The sequence below is a fragment of the Rissa tridactyla genome, chromosome 14 (genome assembly GCF_028500815.1).
Source record: "Rissa tridactyla isolate bRisTri1 chromosome 14, bRisTri1.patW.cur.20221130, whole genome shotgun sequence".
Classification (NCBI taxonomy): domain Eukaryota; kingdom Metazoa; phylum Chordata; class Aves; order Charadriiformes; family Laridae; genus Rissa; species Rissa tridactyla.
This window is the reverse complement of record NC_071479.1, coordinates 11,082,764-11,102,972: the sequence shown is the minus strand read 5'-3', so window position 1 is coordinate 11,102,972 and position 20,209 is coordinate 11,082,764. Positions and strand designations below refer to the sequence as shown.

The following is a 20,209-nucleotide window of genomic DNA, read 5'->3' as shown; positions in this document are numbered from 1 at the left end:
TCCAGCCCAACTAGCTGGACTGAGTGCCTTGGGCAAGGGAACTTGGCTTCATTTCCACCCTGGTTTCACACAGGAATTGCAAACCCGCACATGCTGCTGCTTCAGAACGAGGTGTTATCAGTGCTCAGCTATGTCACCATTCCTTTTGCATCTGCTTAAACTGTGAGTTGAAAGAGTTGTCCTCCGCACGGGTTTCTGCCCCACCAAAACTGGGGCAGACTGCTTTGTATCCCAAAGTCTGCTTTTCATTTCCTTCTGTCCTTCAGCGCCTGCCTGAGTTCCAGGCTCTGTGGTATCATCTCTGGTCCTGCTTCCCTCTCACTTCAGACTTGGGGAACTTTTTTCCATGCCACTTCTTCACACAGCCTTCATCTGTATTTGACCTACTTGTCATTTTTGTAGAGTTGTCTGAAAACAGCAGGGGAGAGAGATGATGTATCTGAGGAGTGCTGGCTCTTAATTAAAACCATTTGCAGAAGAATGGACAACTCGAGAAGCAGATAAAGGCTCTGGTCTGCAGGTGAGGTCTGTTTCAGCCTTCAGATACCTATGTTACGCGGTAGTTTTGTATGCGTGTTTTATTGGCATATCTGTCCTGTAATGAATGACTATCAAAGTGTGCAACAGCCCAGTTAATATTTGCTCCAAACCCTTAGGAGTCCCCAGTGAGTTCGCTAACTGCTTCTTGGCCCTGCTCAGAGGTTGTCTGCCCAAATTGGAGGACTTGCGCAGGTTCTTCCCCTCCCACCACACCTCTCGAGGATGACCCTTGGGCTGAATTTATGCACCCGCGCGGACTCGGGGGGCAGAGGGGAAACACCTGAAGCTTTGTGGGAGAGGTCTCAGGGTGCTCCACTGCTGTTGGGGGGGTCCTGTACCTCCTGTACCTGCCGGCTGCCGGAGGGGCCCTTCAGCACCACGGCCAGCTCCCGCCCCGCCCTGCCCTCCCAAATTGGGCTCCCGTCACTCTAAAATCAGCTTTTCCCATCCCTTTTTTAAATCGTTTGTCAAAGGACTTACAGCTTGTGACTAGTCACCGAGCCGTTTGGAAACCAACCACCGTAATAAGAGCTGTTGGCTCTGGCAATAACTCACGGGCTGTTGGCTTTTCTACCTTATCTAGCGTCGAGGATGAATTGGTGAAATTTTTTACAAAAAAAATTTGTATGTTGAAGTTCAGATAACTTTTTATAGACTCCAGAAGATTTTCAGACCTAGGCGATGTTTGTTTGAGTATTGAGGATGGTAAAAGAGCAGAGGCGATCTGCAGTCTGTTGGGATTTAGAAGAGCATTAGTCAACCGAGCTGTAATGTTTGGCAACAAACAGACTTTTTTAAAATGCTTTTGTATTCATGAGATGGAGCACCTAATACAAAACTGGTTAGTTGTAATGAATTATCCTGCCGCTCTTACCCCAGTAATTTCTCTCTTTGATTTTGTGTAAAGAGCTGTTCTCCTCTGAACAAAGGAGTCACATTGTCTTTACTCATTAAAAATTGCATATGTATAAAATATCAGTGTTGTCTTTAGCCTAAAATCCCTCACTATGTATGACTTGTACCATACATCAGAACCCATCTCCCGCAGCCTGGCAACTGTCTCCGTTGCTATAGGAACGGCTCCACTATCCTTTCATGGAGAACCTCAAGTATTCCCATTTTCGTAGCTGCTAGAACACCTCCAGCCCTTGCTTGTTTCATTCATTTGCTCACTCCCATCCACGAGCTCTTCTCCTCCCAATTTAGAGAATTACTCAGCACTTCTGGACTCATAACTGAAAGAACCTTAGTTAGCTGAAGGAAAGTCAGACACAACTTTGAGGTGCACATTTGACTGGGACGTTGATACTGCCGTTGGGTTTATTTAATATGCAGATGTACTGTGTAATTAGTATCCCCTAATGAGCATTAAATTTGTACTTTAATAGAAAACTATCAAAATCCCTGGCTTCTGCACATGGATCTGCAGTTATATACCAAAGGACAAAAGTTTCTGAGAAACTTCTAACCTCAAGTGTTAAACCCGCAGGTAATGTAACCTGAGTTAGCTGAGAAGAAGCTTCCTCGTGGTAAGTTTATTGTAAGGTTATGCAGTATGTGGCTGTCATACCTATCCTTTAAGAGTTGCTGGAGCCCGCTCCGTGTTAGGGAGCGAGCCCAGGGGTCCATGTGCTTGTGTCGGAGCTGTGGAGTTGAAGATCAGGAGGGTGGCTGTATTTGCCCGTTATCTGGGCCTCCTTTTCTGCACTGAATTGACACAGCTCCACCAGGCAAAGGTAGGTTGTTCAATCTGGCTTCTAGATGATCCTGATAATTAAATAGTTGCTAAAGGCTTATTGTTTCCTTTATGGAAATATTTCACTGGAATAACATGAATTTTGAGTAAGGTGGTCTTAGGAACACCTTTTTGGGGCATTTTTCTTTGTTAGATTTATACAAGTGCCTAACCAAGCCTAGGTTATGTTTTTATACTGCTAGAAATACCAGGCACACGTATCGCATCATGTCCTGGAGATCTCCATGGGGGAAGGAAGGGAGAGAGCGAAGGGGATCTGGTGTCATGACCAGATCTGAGTTGAACAGGGTCCTACGCTGCTAAACAGAAAGAGGTCGAAGGGCTGGGAGAGGAGCCGTGGTGCGGAAAGGGCTGGAAGCTGTGGCACCAGGGTTTTCCGGCACATCGCGTACCCCACCAGCGCTTTACTGCTGGAGAAGCAGCAGCTGAAGGTTTAGCAAAGCGATAACAAGGAGGAGAACAAAATAAGAGCGTGAGAAAAGCGCGCAGAAGAAAAGATTTCTCAGCTGCAAAATACTCAGTAACACTCCCAATCAACATTGGCTCAGCGCAGCCCCAAATCCTGAGACGCTGGGAAGAGACAGCTCGGAGATTCCCTAGTCATTGACTGGGGTTTTTAATTTATTCTTACAGCCAGACAGTGCTACCGTTGCTGGCTTGTGGGCACGGCAGCCAGCTCCCCCCGCCTCCCCCCGCCACCAACCCAAGGGGCGCTGCCGAAGCGGGGCTGCTCCTGCCATAAAAGTGTAGGAAGCTGATGGCTGCAGAGTAATGCAGACAAAGCAGGAGTGAGAGGGAGACAAAAGGGATGGAGTCCCAGAAGATGTGATCCACCCCGTTAAAGGAAACGTCCGTAGCCTCTGCAGCTGTGTTTATGCTGCTTCACACAATAGGCACCAGCCTCTCATCCCCCCGGGGGATTTTTTTACAGCATTAATTCACTCTGCACAAAACCCAGCCTGCAAGGCTCCTCTTCAGCAGCGACCTTTCCATCCCTCCAGCTCCCCCCCTTCCTGAGAGCCCTGCCCGCCAGAGCTGCACCCCTCCGGCCGACCTCCTGGTGCTCTCCATCAAATGTCACCTGTACCCAATGAAGCAGACCCCGAAGTGCCACGAATGGATCCCAGGATTCTTATTTTCCTCCTCTACGTGATGATCCTTCACGAGCTGGTGAGCGGCTGGATGGAGTACCAGAAGCAGATAGCCAAGCCGAAGAAGCAGGCGGGTCCAGTTTGGTCTTCTAGGTGAGTTAATGCCTATTATGTTTCCAAGCGGTGACTAGCTCAGGTACGTTCTGGTGGGGAAGATTGCCTTTTGTGTACGTACACTGGTCCTTCTAGGTGTGTGCGTGTGTGTATCATCTGTTGTGTATTAATGCACAGAGGTAGGATTAAGGTCTGTTAATCTTTTGATCCTGTATTGTCTGAACATACCATGCATTTGACACACTCAAAGATAAATATGCCCGTGATTCGGGGGTTTTTTTTGTTTTTTTTTTTTTTTGTGGAAATGTGCTGTAATTCAGCATGTTTGCCGTGACTCAGGATCCCAATCCACATACCTGGAAGAGAAAAATGTGGGTAGCGCAGGGAGCAACGCTTCATGCATGATATTCATCAATGAGGCACAAACCTCTAGAGACTTTGCAATCGGAGTATTTCATGTTAAATCACTAGCGTGCATGTCACTATCTCGCCGTCTCCTCCCACTCTCTGGGCTGTGCCCGCTACACTAATCCTTCCTTGTTTTCTGCCCAACAACAAAAATGAGCTGTAGAAATAAGGACGTAAAAGAAAAACGCCGCGTGTCCTTAAAATTTGGATATGTTTCTGCAAACATTGTTCTTGTACTGTTCACTTGTAATAGCATTTGGGGTAAACGCGGTCTTAATATTGTTGCGGGTCTTATAATGAAAGATATCTTGACAGCTATCCATCGGCTGCGTGGTTAGAAACTTGTGCCCTGGGACCCAAAATTCACCTCCTGATGGATCTGAGGCAATGGCATGCCAACACCTCGTAGCTTTGAACCTAAAAAGGTGCCCGTGACCCAGTTTGCTCCAGAGCTGACAGCTGCAGCGCGAGCGCGCAGAGCTTACAGCTCCCTCCTTATCCTAATCCTCTGCCGGCCACAATCCCGGCCGCGCTTAAAGCCCCGCCGTGCTGGGTGCTGCACATACGCGCCCCAAAGGGGTCTCCAGAGGCAAGACCTCCCAGGGCAAGCGGTTCTGCAAGGAGGCACCCGCCGCTTGCTGAAAATCAGTCACCAGCAGATACCAGTCCCTTCGTCTGCAGTCCAGGGATGAATTCTCCGGCTGAATTTCCGGAGCAGCAAAGCTGAACTGCACCTTGCACTGTCTTGTACAAGTAAAACGATTTGCGCTGGGAATGCAGCCACGGGTGGAGTCAGCTCCGGTGCAGAAATAGCTTGAAAGCGATGGGCCTGGCTGGATGATAATTGAGGTTAGAGGCAGATTTCTTGGCTGTCTTCAAGGAGGAGTGCAGGGGGGCATCGGACAACACTGAGGTCTAAGGTACCACAATGCTAGTGAAAGGATGTAATGCAGAAAACCTAATGGAATGATTTTATTTACTAGAGGCCACCAAACAATTTGCATCAAGCAGCCAGGATAATGTCATAGGACTGATTTATTTTTTTGAAGAGAACCTAGGGGATTAGGTATCCCACCAAAACCAAACATCTGTTGGGGCTGCCATCTAACCCAGCGTCATCTGGGGAGGTGGGACCAAGCCGGATGGCTCGCGCAGGGCCCTGCGCCCTGGGGTCATCCCAGCCATCCCCGCCGGAGCTGGACGCGTGGCTCACCCCTCCTGCTGTCACAGCAGTCTTGGCCCATCCTGTCCCTGCCCTGATACCTGTTCTCACTGCTCCTCTGGCCAACTCCAGCCGCTCTGGGAAAGCAGAGCCACCACATCTGTGTGTCACACGGATCGTTCACAGACTGTACCACAGACAGGCGAAGCTCCACGGCCCAAAGAACCGGAAAACTACAGGATGAATTGGGATCCTCTTAGTGGAATTAAGAGTGTCCTGTGTGGACACCTTGATTCTGATGCAGCCTGGGCTCATACACCCCCGCTGAGATAATGCTGAAGCTTTCTTGTGTGACGAGCCCCTGAGGCCAGGTTTGCCATTGCTGAGAGAGCACAGCTGGAGCCAGATGTTCACCCTCCAGTATAGGCTTGGGCTTAGAAAACACTCCGAAATGGTTGCCACAGCTGTAGCCTGCTTCTCCAAAACGTTCAAGCCATGGCTCAGCGGTGCCAAAAAGCTTCGTCATGGTTTGTGTTAGGCTGGGAGCACCACGGCACAAAGCCAGTTCAAAAGGGAGGTTCACACCAGTTGGTTTAATGCTGGAGCAGGTACCATCCCTCCCTGGCAGCCCAGTCTGCGGATCACCTGCCCTCTCGCAGCTGATAACGGCGCCAGCACGAAAGCATAAAGCAAGCCGCGGTATCGGCTTTGATTTGATTGTCAGAAAGCGGCTGTACGCCCACACCTGCACCAGATCGAACGCGGGGATCTGGGGCACCCAGCCGAGCGCAGCCCTGGTGTCAGCGCGGTGGAGCCTGATGGCTGCTCCCACCACGCACGCAGCCACCGCGAGCTGGGAGGAATGAGAGCACGGCGCTGGTGCGGTCTCGGATCCCAGGATTGTTGACTTTTAGGAAGGATTTGCAGACATTGCCAAGGAAGTGACCCCAAGCCTTCCCCTAAGAGCTTAAACCTGAGATAGCAGCGAGGCAGACCTCCTTGGAAAAGACGGATGTAAGGCCACCCTGATTCCCAGCATGGCCTGGAACTGGGCCAGCGTGTAGAGGTGAAGCTTCATCTCCTGCCACAGGGCCTGAGCTGCCACCTTCCTGGCCTATTAAAAGTAATTAACTCGAAAACCAATTAGTTATAAAGCAGCAACCTAATTAGGACACGGGAGAGCTGCCTCTTGACTGTAGCCCCAGCACAGGCAGGGATTTCTGGGCTCTTCCTCCTTTTGTGGATGTTGAATAGTAACAAGCTCTGTTGTAAAGCAGCTTTTTCTCACATTCACGGCTTTCCCCCGGCTCTGTCTTCCTCCGCTCCTGGAGTGGCTGGCGGCTCCCCCGCTCCCGGCCTCCATTCATCATCCTATTCTGGTGTCCCATGTCACTTCTGCTCTCCACTAGCCTCTCCTCTCTGTCCCACCGCTTACGGGCACGGGGGGAAATGGTAGCTGGATGCTTTTTGTTGACAAAGCTACTGGGGATCACAGGAGGAACGTCTCGGGGCAGGATCCCTAGTCGCCAGCCGCAGAAATCACCACTGCGCAGCCCTTTTTTTAGGGATGGGGAGGACACGTGCTTCACCCCGCGTGAATTTCACTGCAAATTCCTGCAAACACTGTTGTGCCCAATATCACCCTCTGCACTGGCAGGAGAATGTGCTCGTTCACTGCACCAGTCTGTTGCAATCTTTGCAAAAGCTAGATATAAAAACGGGTTGTGAAGGTGTTAGCCGGGAGGAAGGAAAGAAAAGGCTGGGACACAGCGTGTAGGAAGAGTGGGAATGCCCAGGGCAAGTGGGCCCGAACATTAAGTCATCCTTGAAGAGCCCGACGTGCACAAGCCTGGCTGCTCCTGCAGCCGAGCCAGCTCTGCTGGACTGTCCTGGGCGCCTCTGCACGTGGCGGCGTTGACCGTGGGGTGGTTGGGTAGTGGGGTGGTTGCTCGCACCCTGGATAACCGCCTCCGAGAGAACACAAACTGTGACAGGGGTGGCAAAAACCCAAAGAAGTGTGAGGTGTGCACGTTGTTTGGTTTAGTGGTTTTAAGGAAAACTGCTCAAAGGTATTTGAAGGCTTTGAAGAGCCAAGGGGCTTGGTTTCAGTGACCCATCTGGCCAGAGGGTCCCTGGGGCTCTGACAGGCTGTTTAAGGGGTTCTGAGCTCACACTTGTGCACTTGACGTTCAGCAGATGTTTCCAGGACCTTCAGTAGCTGGGACAGAGAGGGTTCCCATCACCTCTTCAGGTGCGTGGGAGAGGATCACCCCTGGGTCTCTGCAGCCCAGGCACCTTGAGCACCAGGGTCTGCAGCAGGATCCAGCACTGGCCCTTCTCTCGGCAGCAGTGGTGGTTGAAACACTTTCTGATGATCAAAATTCCCTGTCCTTTTAGGAACCTCCATTAGATGCAGATGTGCCCCAGCTCTGACCCGCACCAGTAACAATGTCTCGCTTTGTTCCCCACTAGCAACGCCACCAGATCAAGTCACTCCAGCTTCTCCAGGCCTCTGGTCCACTCAGTGCGCAGGGAGAGGTACAGGGACTGGAGGAAACCGGGGCGAATCATCCGCAAAGCGTGAGGCTGCATCTGTTGGGGAGCGTGGGGAGAGATTACTGAGCCAGAGGCACTCATCCCTCATGAGATCTGCACCGACTCACCACCTCGCAGCAGCAGCAGGAGAGCATCCTCCAGGCACTGTGATCTGCAACCTGCAGCTTTCTCCTTTGCACTGAGCCTGGCACGACCAAGAAGGAACGAGCCCCTTCCTCCTGGGAACCCATCCCTGCGCGGTGAGGAGCCGGGTTGGAGACACCTCTGAGAAGGAATGAGCCCCTTCCTCCTGGGAACCCATCCCTGCGCACTGAGGAGCCGGGTTGGAGACACCTCAGCCAGCAGCGGGATCGCTGGAGGTGGGACAAAGCTTTTGCGACCTGACGCAGCAAAGTGACTTTACTTTATTCTTCCAAAAGGGTCGAGTAGATTTCTTGGGGGACGAATGAGATTTGCTCCTGCGTGGGCAGCCCTGGGAAGCCTCCAAATGGTTTCAGTCTCCTCTGAGGACTGAAAGGACTCCCCAAGACTGCGTGGCCAGTAAGCAGCATTTCCCAAAGTGACTGGAAAGTCTTTGGTGCCCAGTTTGTCACCGTTCCCAGGAGAACATCCCTCCACTGGCGCACCCAGAAGTCAGGACACTTTGGAAATGCCGCCTCCCCGTTAAGTCTCATTCACCGGGAGTCTGTAAATTCTTTTTTCTGTTTTTCTTCACCCTTGTTAGATGAGTTACTCCGGGGTGGAAGGGGAAAGCCCCCTGAACCAGTGACTCAGAGTTATGCCACCAAATGCAATTTACTGCAATGACCTTGTAATTAGATTTCTTGGGAGCGTTCCCAGCCCTCGAGCCAGATGTAAGAGCGACTTTCTAATGAGCAGATAGATGGGAAAGGAATACAATATTGCTCTTTTATTAGAGTCTGTGGTTTAGGCATGAAATTAGATTTTAGAGGCAAAAGTCAGTTGTGGCGTCCTGCCGCCCCCCGTAGCGGTTGCACACGGGGTGGGAATCGCCGAGCACTGGAGGGATTCTGACACTGAGCTCCTCACAGCAAATGTCCACGGCCAAGCTGCCTGCTTTATTTGCTGAACATAATGTTTGGCTCAAACGCAGCCTGTTTTTCTCGTTGCCAACCATTTATAAACCTGACTCAGGCTCACAGACGCATTATCCAGAAGCAGACAGGGAAGGGAGTCGGAATAGATTATGCATTCATTATCCAGAAGTAGCCACCAGATACGTTTGCACATTTGTCTGCTGCTCAGTTGTTTGCAAATTGTTCCTGTCGGTTGACGCTGTGTTTGTTCAGTCACCCACGGCAGGAGCCGCCTGGCCCAAGGCAGAGCTCTGCACCTGAGCACCCCGACCCCCGTCCTGCACACGGGGGGACGTGAGGGGCTGGGATTTGTCTCCTCCAGGGTTAAACATCAAAAGAAAGCTGGCCCAACCGTGCTCTTGAAGTACCCAATCCTCTACCCCAAGCAGGCTGGATAAATAACTTGATGTAGACCTCTACTCTTAGGGAAGAAGAAGTTTTTGCCTTGGGAGATGAAGTTCATGCCTCGTGTTCGGATATTTTTGGAAAAGGAGACAGGAGTAGCAATTAACGCTTTCTGCACATTTCAAAGCATCTCTGCAAAGATGTGCCTCAGCTCTGTGACGCTGTGGCTGTTTCCCGAGGCGTCCACTGCCTATCCCAATACACGCAGGTACATCCACAGGTAACACAGCAACGAATGGAGAAGGTGGCGGGAGGAGAAGTATTCAGGAAGCATTTCTGGGTGGTGGGGGACTTTGCTTTCCTCGAGCTGAGCCTGCCCTGGTCTTACAGGGGACGTGCAGCTGGATGTTCTCCCTGCTTTTCTGCTAGAGTGTGTGTGAATTTGCTGGGAGCACTTGCTGTGCAAAAAGTGTTTAAATTAGTGACTGAAGTGGTGCAGGGTAGGACTGGCCTCAGTGCACAAGGTGGGCTCCCAGCCTCAACGGGGACAGAGGGACCCGATCGGGGCAGGCAGGTGTCCTGACTGCTGCACCCTTAAGGAACAGTGAAGGGACAGGAATGCCTTGCTCTGCTGGTCGCGTGCTGGATTTATTCCTGTAAATATCTTCACGTTTACTTCCAATAAACTCTTTTACTTATATGGTGTTTAGATTGTCTCCGTTCTCATTCAGGCCTTGCATCTCTCTCTACTGGTTTTGGCTTTCCCAGCCTGGGAGCCAGCAAAGGTGGTGGCTGGAAGCCACCACCGAGGGACAGCTGGGAGTCTAAGGGGTGATCCAGTATAGCTAAAAGTGTCTTTGATGCTGAATTTATTGCAGAAAAGTTTGTTCTCTTGTCCTTTATGCAGAGGAACATGTGACTACAAACCAGAGTCTTGTTTCGGATGGCTGTAGGCTTTGCTGTGGGTTTTTTTGCAAATATTCAAGTTGCTCTACAGCTTTGTTGGAGAAAGTCCTGCCCAAGAAACGCACCTCGTGGTGGGAGCTGATGATGGCGCAGAGCTTGGGATCCACCAGTCTTCAGTGGTGTGGACCCCCAGAGACCTGAGGGAGTGATGCAACCCAATGGCTTGAGTCCGGACCCGCGCAGGGCTCACCTTCAAGTGGGTATTTGCACAATTAACTAGGCTGACCGAAGGTCCAGGCTAACAAGGATGTAGTCAAGGGTGGCCAGCTTGCATCTTTCTGCTGAGGGTTTGGGCCTGATTCAGCGCTCTCACCCTGCTGTTCCTCCATTGCACCCTTGGCCACACATTGACCCCTGTGCCGGGGAGGGGGGTGACTACTCAGCGAGGAAGTGCTGTGCCGTGACACCACGATACACAAGAAATGGCTCCGAACAGGAACTCTCAAGATTACACACCCCGTGCACTCTAGCCAGCAACGTCTCCAACACACAACCAGCACAGCCCCTGCACTCAGCTGTGCTCTTTATTATAAAGAAATAAAGGAACAGCCCCCCTTCACCTTCAAAAAAGAAACGAACACAGCAGTGACTGTAAGCCCTGCCGCAGCCCCTTGCCCCAGGGCACGGTGTGCAGTGCTTCTCCTCAGTGCAGCGCAGCGCGATGGAAGGAAGTCACCTCGTGTGGCTTCAGATGGTGTTGGATGGAGTCCCGGGGCGGGAGGCTGCGGGGGCTGTTGGCTCGGCTCTAAATAGACTCTGTGGGCTGGAGGCTGTGTACTAAACCACACTTTTCTTAAAAACTTTGCTTTTGGCTTGAAGTGGTTCTGATAATTTTCCAACCCTTCCCCGGTGAGTCAGGAAAGCCCCAGTCACCCTGGTGCTGGCTGCTAGCAGGAGCGTTCAGGGAGGTTTTAAGGCATCAAGGTTTGACCATTGGTGGAGTAACCTTCCTGCAGGGACTGTGTCCATCTCACCACAAAGAGTTCATTGGGATCAAGCATCAGGATTTCACCCTCTGGGCTTTTAGTCTCAGGTGTAGATGTTGTCCTGCCTTAAGCAGCAAAGGGTTTGCACAAGTTAGAGCTGGGGGCTGTGAGTTTCTCGAGTTGGGCTTGGACCAGAAGGCTGCCGGAGTCACCACACCGGAGATCGTCTTCTGAATATCTCAGCAAAGCCCTTTGGGGGGTTTCTTTTGCTTGGGAAAGACGCAGGGAGACAGTTTCAGAAATTCACGTTTTCTGACCTAGAGCATGATGCTTGTTTGGAGTATTTGGTGTGACTCAGGGGCCTCCCCATCCAGATCTTACGATCCCACCGAATGTGCAGCTTTTACTGAGCCAAAAGAGGAAACAGCACCCTAAACCTGCTGGGTTTAAATGCTGCAGCTGAGGTCTTGGCCTGGTCAAACTGGAGAGCTGAAGCCCTCCCTTTGGTGTGAAATTTGGCCTTTGAGGTTACAGCTACTCACATCTATTCGTGTCCGCAGTACCTGCAAACCCTGACTGACTGCGCAGCTCATCCCACGAGGCCCCACCACTGCGGTCGCCGACCTGCCAGCACTCCAGCAGTTTGGGGGAGCGGTGTCACCTCAGCCCTGCTGAGCTCTGCACCCCTCGATGCCTCCTGCTGCGGCTGCACCCCGGCGCTCGGTGGAGTCAGGCTGCGTTTCGCCTGCACCCCTGACTTGCAGGGACTGTGCTCCACTCACTGGCTCTCGCTGGCATTATGGTTGGCCCAGATGATCTGAAAGGTCCCTTCCAACCTAGGCGAGTCTATGATTCTATGATCTCCTAGACCTTCCCCCGGTGAGAGCAAGCCCAGAGGCTCCAGCTCTTGGAGGATTTTGAGCAAAAGCAAGCTGTTCTCCTAAAGCAGCTGCTGCTTTTCCTGCCTGCGGTTCTCCGAGCTGTTTCAGTTTCGCCACCACTGCTGAGATCTCCTTTCCACCATACAACAGGGGGCCACTGGAGCTTTTTCCTGCCCATCAGTTCTTCTTCTCTCGGTGCATCTGAAGGAGCTCGGCTGCTTCTGCTGCCCTGCCATCAGCTGCACCGCGGACTGACCCTCGTGGGAGGACGGGGTAAGTCTCCCCTGTGGCTGCGTGCCATGTTTTATTCGTATTCTGTTTTAACAGGAATCAGTTTCCGAAGGCAAAGCTCTCCATGGCTGTAATGCCAAGCAATGCTGTTGAGGTTTCATCAGGGCTGAAACAGGTGAGGGTTTTTTACATAAAGATGGGGCAAAATCCCTGGAGTGCTCAGAGACACAGGGCTGGATGCTGGGCCTGATTCCTTCTCTTCACATCCAGATTAGCTCTAACTCTGCTGCTGTTTTCCAGCTAAGTGTGTGGCCAATGGCTCCTGTGATTCACCTTCAAGTTAAGTGAAAATTAACTCTTTTTTTCTGCTTTGCCTTGATAAGCTAAAGCAGATTTCAAATTTTTGAGTGATTCTGAGGTGTTTTCTTCTTACGGCTCAAGATTTCCCCTCTCACTCGGAGATCCTCTGCCTCTTTCATTAAGAAATTATTGCCTATATTAAAACTTGCTTTCTATACAGTGGGCATCAAATCCAGGCCACGGCTAGTGTGGGGAAAGCGAAGCCCGTGGCCTCGTGGAGTTTTGTCACCCTGAGAGCTGAGCTGGTCGTGCTGCCGCAGCGGTTCTGCTTTGGGTAGAAAGGAGACACTTGTCACCAGCGTGGCTGCTCCCTGCGACGGGGTGGGATTTCTGGAGCTTTGTGGATGATGTTGCCAGAAGGCAGCAACGAACCATTATTAAAAAGTCCTTAATTTGGAAAGACCCACTTTTTGGGAAAAGTAGTGAAAGATAAAGGAAAGCAAACGGCTAATGGCTGCATAGCTGTAACAACTTCTCTGCATTAGAAGCCACTGTCTTTAGTTGATGGCTTAGCAGATAATAATTAACTTTCCCAGTTTTACCAAAATGGGAGTTAAAGGCTAGATTAAGGAAATGACACCCTCTTTCAGGCAGGCTTAGGGAAGCCCTGGTGAGGACGAGCTGGTTCTTGATCCCTCCTGAGCTGTTCAAGCCAGATTCCTTCATCAGCCACCTTCACCAGCCCCCCGGAGCACACAGGAAGGTGCAGTTTACTTGCAAGTTTCTCGGGCCGACCGAAGCCAGGAGAGGCCGAAGGTGCCTCTGTCTAAAAACACATCATCCGTAAAAATGCCTTCAAGCCTGTTTTCTCCCCAGGGTCTGTCCCACATCGCTCGGGATGCAGTGAGGAGCAGGGAGCTGTGACTGCAGCAGGGCAGGCTGAGAGCATCTTCCCGGAAAAGGCTCGTTACATGGAGCCATTATCCCAACGTGGCCCTGAGCCTTTTGGGGAGATGCTGGGATGCGACATGGTCATGCCCCAAAGGCAGAGTGAGCGAGGACCAGTACAAGAGCCAGGGCATAATTCCAAGTGCTTAAACCTAATCAAGAGTGTCTGATTTCAGAATCATCCACATATGGATGTGAGGCTCCCAAATGGCCAGGGAAATATTTTACTGCTGGGGAGACACCAAGGGGCTTAAAAGCTGCATCCCAACAAGGGACAGGCTGGGTGTCTGCCAGGCAGAGCTTGGTGCTGCCGTGATGGTCTCGCTCCTGGCCCTGACGCCGCTCCTGCCAACAGGATCCTGGCACAATTTTGGGTCACCCCATGGTTGTGATAGTGCTCAATGGAAAGAGCAGCTTTGGAGGATGCTGTGCCCCCAACCAGCCTCCCAGCTGTTAGTGCCACCAGCAACGAAGAGGTATCTAAAGGGCGTGATCTGGCGTGCGTGGAGGGAGCAGCATCAGCCACCTGCCCGGTGGTGCTCCCTCCAGGAGAGAGACCCAACGCACGCAGCAGAGATGCTCCTTTGACCAGGCTGTGAATAAACAGCAGCACCTCGTACCCAACAGGGTGTCCTGCTTGGTGGGACAGTGGGAGAAGTTTGGGTACGGCAGCCGAGCAAGGATGACAGAGGGTGCACGGGGGCCGCTCCGCCTGCAGGGCTGGCAGCGGGAGTAGGTTGGTGAGACACTTCCCAGCCACGCTGTAACAAACCCAGCTGAAACAATTGTAGTGTGGGTGATGCTGGGATCTCACGAGTGATTTTAAATGCAGAGGCTTTTGGAGCCAAGCAGTAACAGCATCATCTGTTTCATCTTCCCCCATCAGCAGTTAGTAGTGGTGAGCAGTTAAGCTGCTCCTGTGGTCCTTTGTAGCCCTTTCATTGTCCTTTGCAGCACAATTAGAGAAAGTCAAGCTGAGCATGGCAGGCTCCAGTCGAATTCTCATGGGGTCCTATATTTGTATGTGAAAAGCAAGACTTGGCCCCTTGCACCTGACAGGTCTTCTCCTGTGGAGACTAGGATAAATCGTGGTCAACTTTTGGCCATGGATCTTCAGGATCAGGGATCATTTGAAAACCTGCCCCTGCTGCTTCAACCGCTGTTGCCTCTGATCCTGCTCAGCCTTAAGATGGTGATTTGGGATGGTTTCACTGCTTTTTCTTTTCCACCCCACCCCTTGCAGGTCAGCACAGAGGGTTCTCCTGAGTCCTTGGATTTGCTGGCCTCCCTCACCTCCATGAACACCAGTGTGGACTGCGTGCCCCAGGAGCTGCACCCCACCATCCCTGCCCTGGGAACCCTTCTCCTGCTGGGCTGTGTCCTGCTGAACGGCATGAGCTTCTGGGTGTTCTGCTTCCGCATCAAACAGTGGGATTCAGGCATGATCCTGCAGGTCAGCCTGGTCCTGGGAGATGTCCTGATCATCCCTGTTGCTCCACTCAGGATTTCCTACCTCAGCCTCGGCAATCAGTGGCCATTTGGGCAGTTTCTTTGCAAGCTGGAATTCTTCCTGGACAGCATCCACATTTACAGCAGCATCTATTTCCTGACGCTCATCTGCATTCACCGATACTTTGTCGTTGTACGATACAAGAGCAAGTCTCTCTGGAAGAAGAAGAGCTTCTTGAGAAAGCTGTGCTTGTTCGTCTGGCTTGTCCTCATTGTCCAAGGGCTGCCTTTCTTCTTTGTCCTCAAGACTTCAGCTATCGATGGCTCAGCAAAATGCCTAAATATTCATCAGTTAGAGTTGTCCTCTATTTACTACTTCTACAACATCGTTGTGGTTGTGCTCTCTTTCCTCCTGCCCTTTGCCGTTTCCTTGGCTTGCGGAGCTCTGTTGGGAGCTGCCATTGCTAAAGTGGCAAAGAAAAGCTCCAGAGGCAAAAAGATGAAGAGCAGGCCTCTGCAGATGATAACAGTGTCTCTGGTGATTTTTGCTGTCTGCTTTGGTCCCCTGCACATCTGCAGGACCATTGGCGTCACTGTGAAGTACTACGGCATGCCTTGCAAGCTCTTGCACCAAGTAGAAGTTGCCTACTACATCAGCTGGGTGTTCACCATGGCAAACACCTGTCTGGATCCCCTGATTTATGTGTTTGCTAATGAGAAGTTTAAGAGGAGCTTTGCTGACTCCTTTCGCAAACGCTGGGGCACCAAAGTGACTATGAAAGGTCCAGTAGCCACCACAGACTTGCCCAGAGTATCCCATGGGGCGGCTACCAAAGACCCAGATCTCGAGCTTCCTCCTCCCAGTGTTCTGTCCCAAGTCCCCAGAGCTACCAGTAGCGGTGCTACAGGAGTTTCAGAGTTTTCCTGTGTTCCTCCAGTCTCATCGAGGGGTTGTTCCTGCAGGCAGGGACTCCCCAGGCTGTAAGGAAGCTCCAACTCAGCACTGCTCCTGCAAGTACCTGCCAGTGGCTGGATCTCCCTAACGTGGGCTTCTTTACACTGCTGATGTGGCCAAACCCTGTGGAGTGCAAGGGGGAAGAAGAAGAATTTACATCTAAAGTCATAAATCATTAGAAAGTTCAGGGAAAACTGCCATGAATTTCCTGCCCAGGAATATTGGTATTTTGTATTTTTTTTTTCCATCAGGAGCAGGGTCTGTGTGAGCGCTGAGGCGAGGAGGTCTGTGCAGGTCTGAATCCAACACCCCGGCACAGGGGAAAATAACCCACATCCAGGCACCTGGTTGTCCCTTGGCCACCCAGAAGCCAGCAGCTCCCCAGTCCTGAAGGCAATCCTGACCTGAGTGCCGTTGTGATGGGACCACTCGCACTCTTACCCATCAGTTGGCTCTTCCCAGATGAAAGTAAAAGGTGGCAAATGTTAAGCCATGGATGAGCAGTACAGGAGGGACACGCACGGATGGGGAAAGGTGCTTTATCAGCCTGGTAGGAAGCTTGAATTTAGTCTCTTGGAAAGTCCTGAGAAACAGGAGTCTAGCCTTATCCCCAGAAACACTGGTTTGAAAGCCTGCAAGGACCTACCTCCGTCCCACCCTGGGTGGCAGCCAGGGAACAACAAGGCCCCTTAAAAGAGCATGGGTGAAGGACAGAGAAACCTGGAGACTAAATGCTAAGCCTGTGCCTATTTTGCTTTGGCATGTTTCCTGGTTTGCATGAAGTTGAAGATGAGCAGGGGCAGGCCCCGGCCTGCTCCCGTTCAACCATCCCTTTACTTTGTGGCAGGGAACCGGCCTGGTGGTCTTCTCTTTCCCCCGCTGCCCCATGGAGATGGGTGCCTGAGCCCTGGGACCCCGACAGCCCCAGGACAAGCAGCTTCTCCTTCCAGGCGGTGGGAAGTGGCTGCTCTCTGCTGCTCGGGGAGGGAAGAGGGGAGGGAGCATGGTGGGAGCAGAGGGAGTGGAAGAGACTGAGCTCACGGGGGACAAAACTGGTCAGCTGGATTGACTGAGATGGAGGAGTTGTGGGAGGCAGCATTTTTTGGGCTGGCTGGGGTTTCTACAGATCAGAAATACAGTATAACTTCAAAAAATATTGTAATTTTGTAGGGGGATAGGGGCTCCTGTAACCCTGTGTTTCACACTGGAGGATGCAGGAGGGCAGTGCTGGGGGCACTGGTTGCATGAGCTTCAAACTGGAGTTTCATAATGGAAAGTGAGGTGCACAAATGACTTCATGGAGCTGTGATGCCATTCCCTCCAGAGCCAGGTGCTCCAGCCCTTCCCCTGCCTCCATTCACCTCCCTGCAAAAGACACTCAGCCGAGCAGAGCGGAGTTGCATAAATACAAGTCACCTTTGAGCAAGCTTTCGCGGTGTTGTAGTGTTGCCAACTGCGGGAAACGGGGCAAGTGCTGGAGCCAGGGGCCAGGGAGAGGAGATGCTCTTCTTGTTCAGGCAACGCCTTGGAAGTTCAGGGTTTATTTTTAGGCTTTGCTGTAAACTTCATGGGCATGACACAGGATCCATGTTTCGCTTCCCCATCTCTCAACTCGTCTAAGTTGCCTTTTTTGCCTTGCCTCTTTCAACAGAAAACCTACAATTACAGAGAGAAGCTGTAATCTGCTTTTTGTATCAGCAAAGCCAGCCGCAGAGACCTTGGTTTTATCTGGGTTTTCTGGAGAACGCTGTAATAAGCGCCGCTATTAGGACAACAAGGAGAAAGTCCTCATCTCCTAAGAGGAGCTGGGCTGTAGTTGGGATTTTCATCGAGCTTTTGGTTCCCCGTGCTCCACTTCAGTTTGGATTTGGGTTTCGATCTGCCTCCGTGGCCAGCTCAGACCACCTCTGGAGCTGCAGCTTGCAGCCTGCTCTAATGTCAGACAACAAATAATGTCTTTCTCCTGGAAACCAGTATCAAGGGCAGGGTAGAAGTGACTGACAGCTAATTTCCTAACTTGGCTTCTCTCTACTAATTAATTCTTTGACTAATCCCCACTCGCCTCCCTCAGCAGGGGTTGCTGTGAAGCTTAATTGAATTTGTGTCTATAAAGCACCTTGCAAGCTCAGAGGAAAGGTGGTGTTCCCTGCCGTTAGTAACACTCTTGATGGATAAATCCTGTTGCAAAACCCAGGCCGGCTGCAGAGCCCTGCCTCACGTAGGCACGTGGGTGGCAGCACACAGCAGCTTGGGTTTGGGCTCTTGCTTAGAGGAGGAAATACTTTTGTGTTATTGATTTGGTGCATAAATAAGGGGACATATGTATACGTCTGTGGAAAAGGTGACTGCCCCTGTCCTCAATCACAGTGTTTGCCAAAGCGCCCAGCAAAAAGATGAACCCTTGTGTTTCACACTCCAGGTAAGCAAGCGATGGGGAGGAACTGAATCGGGATAATCCCTTTTTATTCCACCAGGGAGCATAAATCTAAAGATTTTGATGCTAAACACTTCACCAGGTCAGCATTCACCCTTCTATTCCGCACTATCTGCCAGTTAGCAATTCACTTGGGACAACCAGCTTTAAAACCCGCAGTTTTCAACCCAGCAGGAATGATGGCCACTTACCCGCAGTTTTGGCTGATGACTTGCAAATGTGCTTCCTGTTTAGGAGATGATAAAACCTAACCAGAGCCTGGCTGAACATGCCATGCCAAAGCTCGGCTCATCCCCCTCTCATGGCATTTACTGGATGCTGCCTTGACTTGTGAAAGCTTTCTTCCTCTTCCACAGAGCGGTTAAGGTTGGAAGGCACCTCTGGAGGTCATCAGGTCCAATTCTCCTGCTCAGGCAGGGCTACCCAGAGCTAGATGCCCGGGACCGTGTCCCAGGCCATGGACCATGTCCATCACCCCAGCCCCTCTCCCACCAGACAGACCCTGTAGGCCTGAAGAGGTCCTACAGGCACCATCCGGCACCCACGGCCCAAGGCAATGGACCATGTCCATCGGCCCAGCCCCTCTCCCACCAGACGGACCCCGTAGGCCTTCAGGAGCAGCAGGAAAAAGGGGAGAAAGCAGCACGGGTGGGATAAGGATGTCTTTATTTGCTGTCAGAGGTAGGTTTTGGAGTCCTGAGCAGGGCCTTCTGGAGCCCGTGGGGGTCGGCACGTGGCCCCGCTGCTGGCCTAGCCCTCCTTTTGCCAGCTGCCAGGGTCTTCTTCTAGCATCCGCGGGGTGGTGGCTTCTTGGCGGGTGCATCTGAGTCCTGGGAGCTGTCGGCCTTCCTCTTCAGAGGGCGCCGGGGCCCCCGAGGTGAGCAGCTCCTGCCCCGGCTGGGAGCAGAGGCACTGACCACAGCCTCCCCCAGCTCCTGTCCCCCGCGGAAGGCAACAGAGCTGGTGTGGGCCCCGGGGTTGCACTCCCGTCCTCCTTGGATGTCCGCCCAGCCGGTCATGTTCACCACGCAGAACTCCCCTGCCTCGTAGAAGCCAGCAGAGGTGCTTCTGACCACCAGGTTGCCCTCCAGTCTTTCTTGGAAGGCCACCCAGCTCGTGCTGGCCCCAGGACTGCACTCGCGCCGCCAGCTGAAGACAGCGGAGCCGACGGCGGCCCCAGGGCTGTCCTGCGACCTGCTGGCAGCACGGCACTCGTCCTGGCGCAGGATCTGGTGGGCTGGCCTCTCCAGGTGTTCTGCCGTGAACTTAATGAGTCCTTGCACGAACAGTATCGTGCCGACTCCCATGTCTGCCCGCAGCACCTCGACCAGGTGCCCTTCGTGCAGGCCGTAGACGGGCAGGGCGCTCAGGACCATCTCCTCCAGCATGAGCGCCTGAGGAGGATCTTCCTCAAACATGCGGCCCAGCTCCTGACGCAGCCAGGGCCACAGGAGCTGCAGGAGAGCCGGGTGCTTCCTGAAAAGGCTCCCCCATTGCATGGCGTGGAGGCCGCCCAGGAGCTCTGCATCCCCATCGCTTGGCCGGGGTACCTGGGATGCTCTTGGAGGTGGCAGTCCATAAGCTCCCTCTTCTTCGGCCCTGCCCAAGGATGCCGCAGGTGGTCTTGTCGCATCCTCTTCAAGTGTCTCCCCGCGCAGCAAGTGCTGGATGACCGTTGTCCTCCTCCTGCAGACGAGGCACTCGGGGTCGATCTCTGCCCGCTGCTGGATACACTTGAAACAGAAGCGGTGGTCGCATCGCACCGGACAGGTTGCGTTGTTCCAGGTGTAAAGGCAGATGGGGCAGTGCTCCTCCGAGGCCGTGGCCATGTTCAGCACACGCTGCGGTGGGCTGTGGAGAGCTGGTGGGGACGGACTCCTCCTCCTCTGGCACGCTGCAGCGGCGGGTGTCCCGCTAGGAGAGGAAGAGAGGCCACGGTCAATGCCTGGCCCAGGGAGGGCTGGGGTGAAGCCCAGGTCCCTGGAGGAGGAAACCCGCCCAGCTCCCCAGGGTGAAGGTTCCCGCACAGCTCACCTCTGCTGCAGCAAGC

At 52.5% G+C, this 20,209-nt stretch overlaps 1 protein-coding gene across 1 annotated transcript; it reads left to right on the top strand.

Moving 5' to 3' along the window:
* The first annotated feature begins 3,412 nt into the window (after positions 1-3,412).
* Positions 3,413-17,406, top strand: LOC128917634 (P2Y purinoceptor 4-like). Its single transcript, XM_054220980.1, has 5 exons — positions 3,413-3,540; positions 7,544-7,651; positions 12,170-12,248; positions 14,565-15,581; positions 17,377-17,406. The coding sequence occupies exons 1-5, from the start codon at positions 3,413-3,415 to the stop codon at positions 17,404-17,406; spliced, it is 1,362 nt and encodes a 453-aa protein (XP_054076955.1).
* The last annotated feature ends 2,803 nt before the right edge of the window (positions 17,407-20,209 follow it).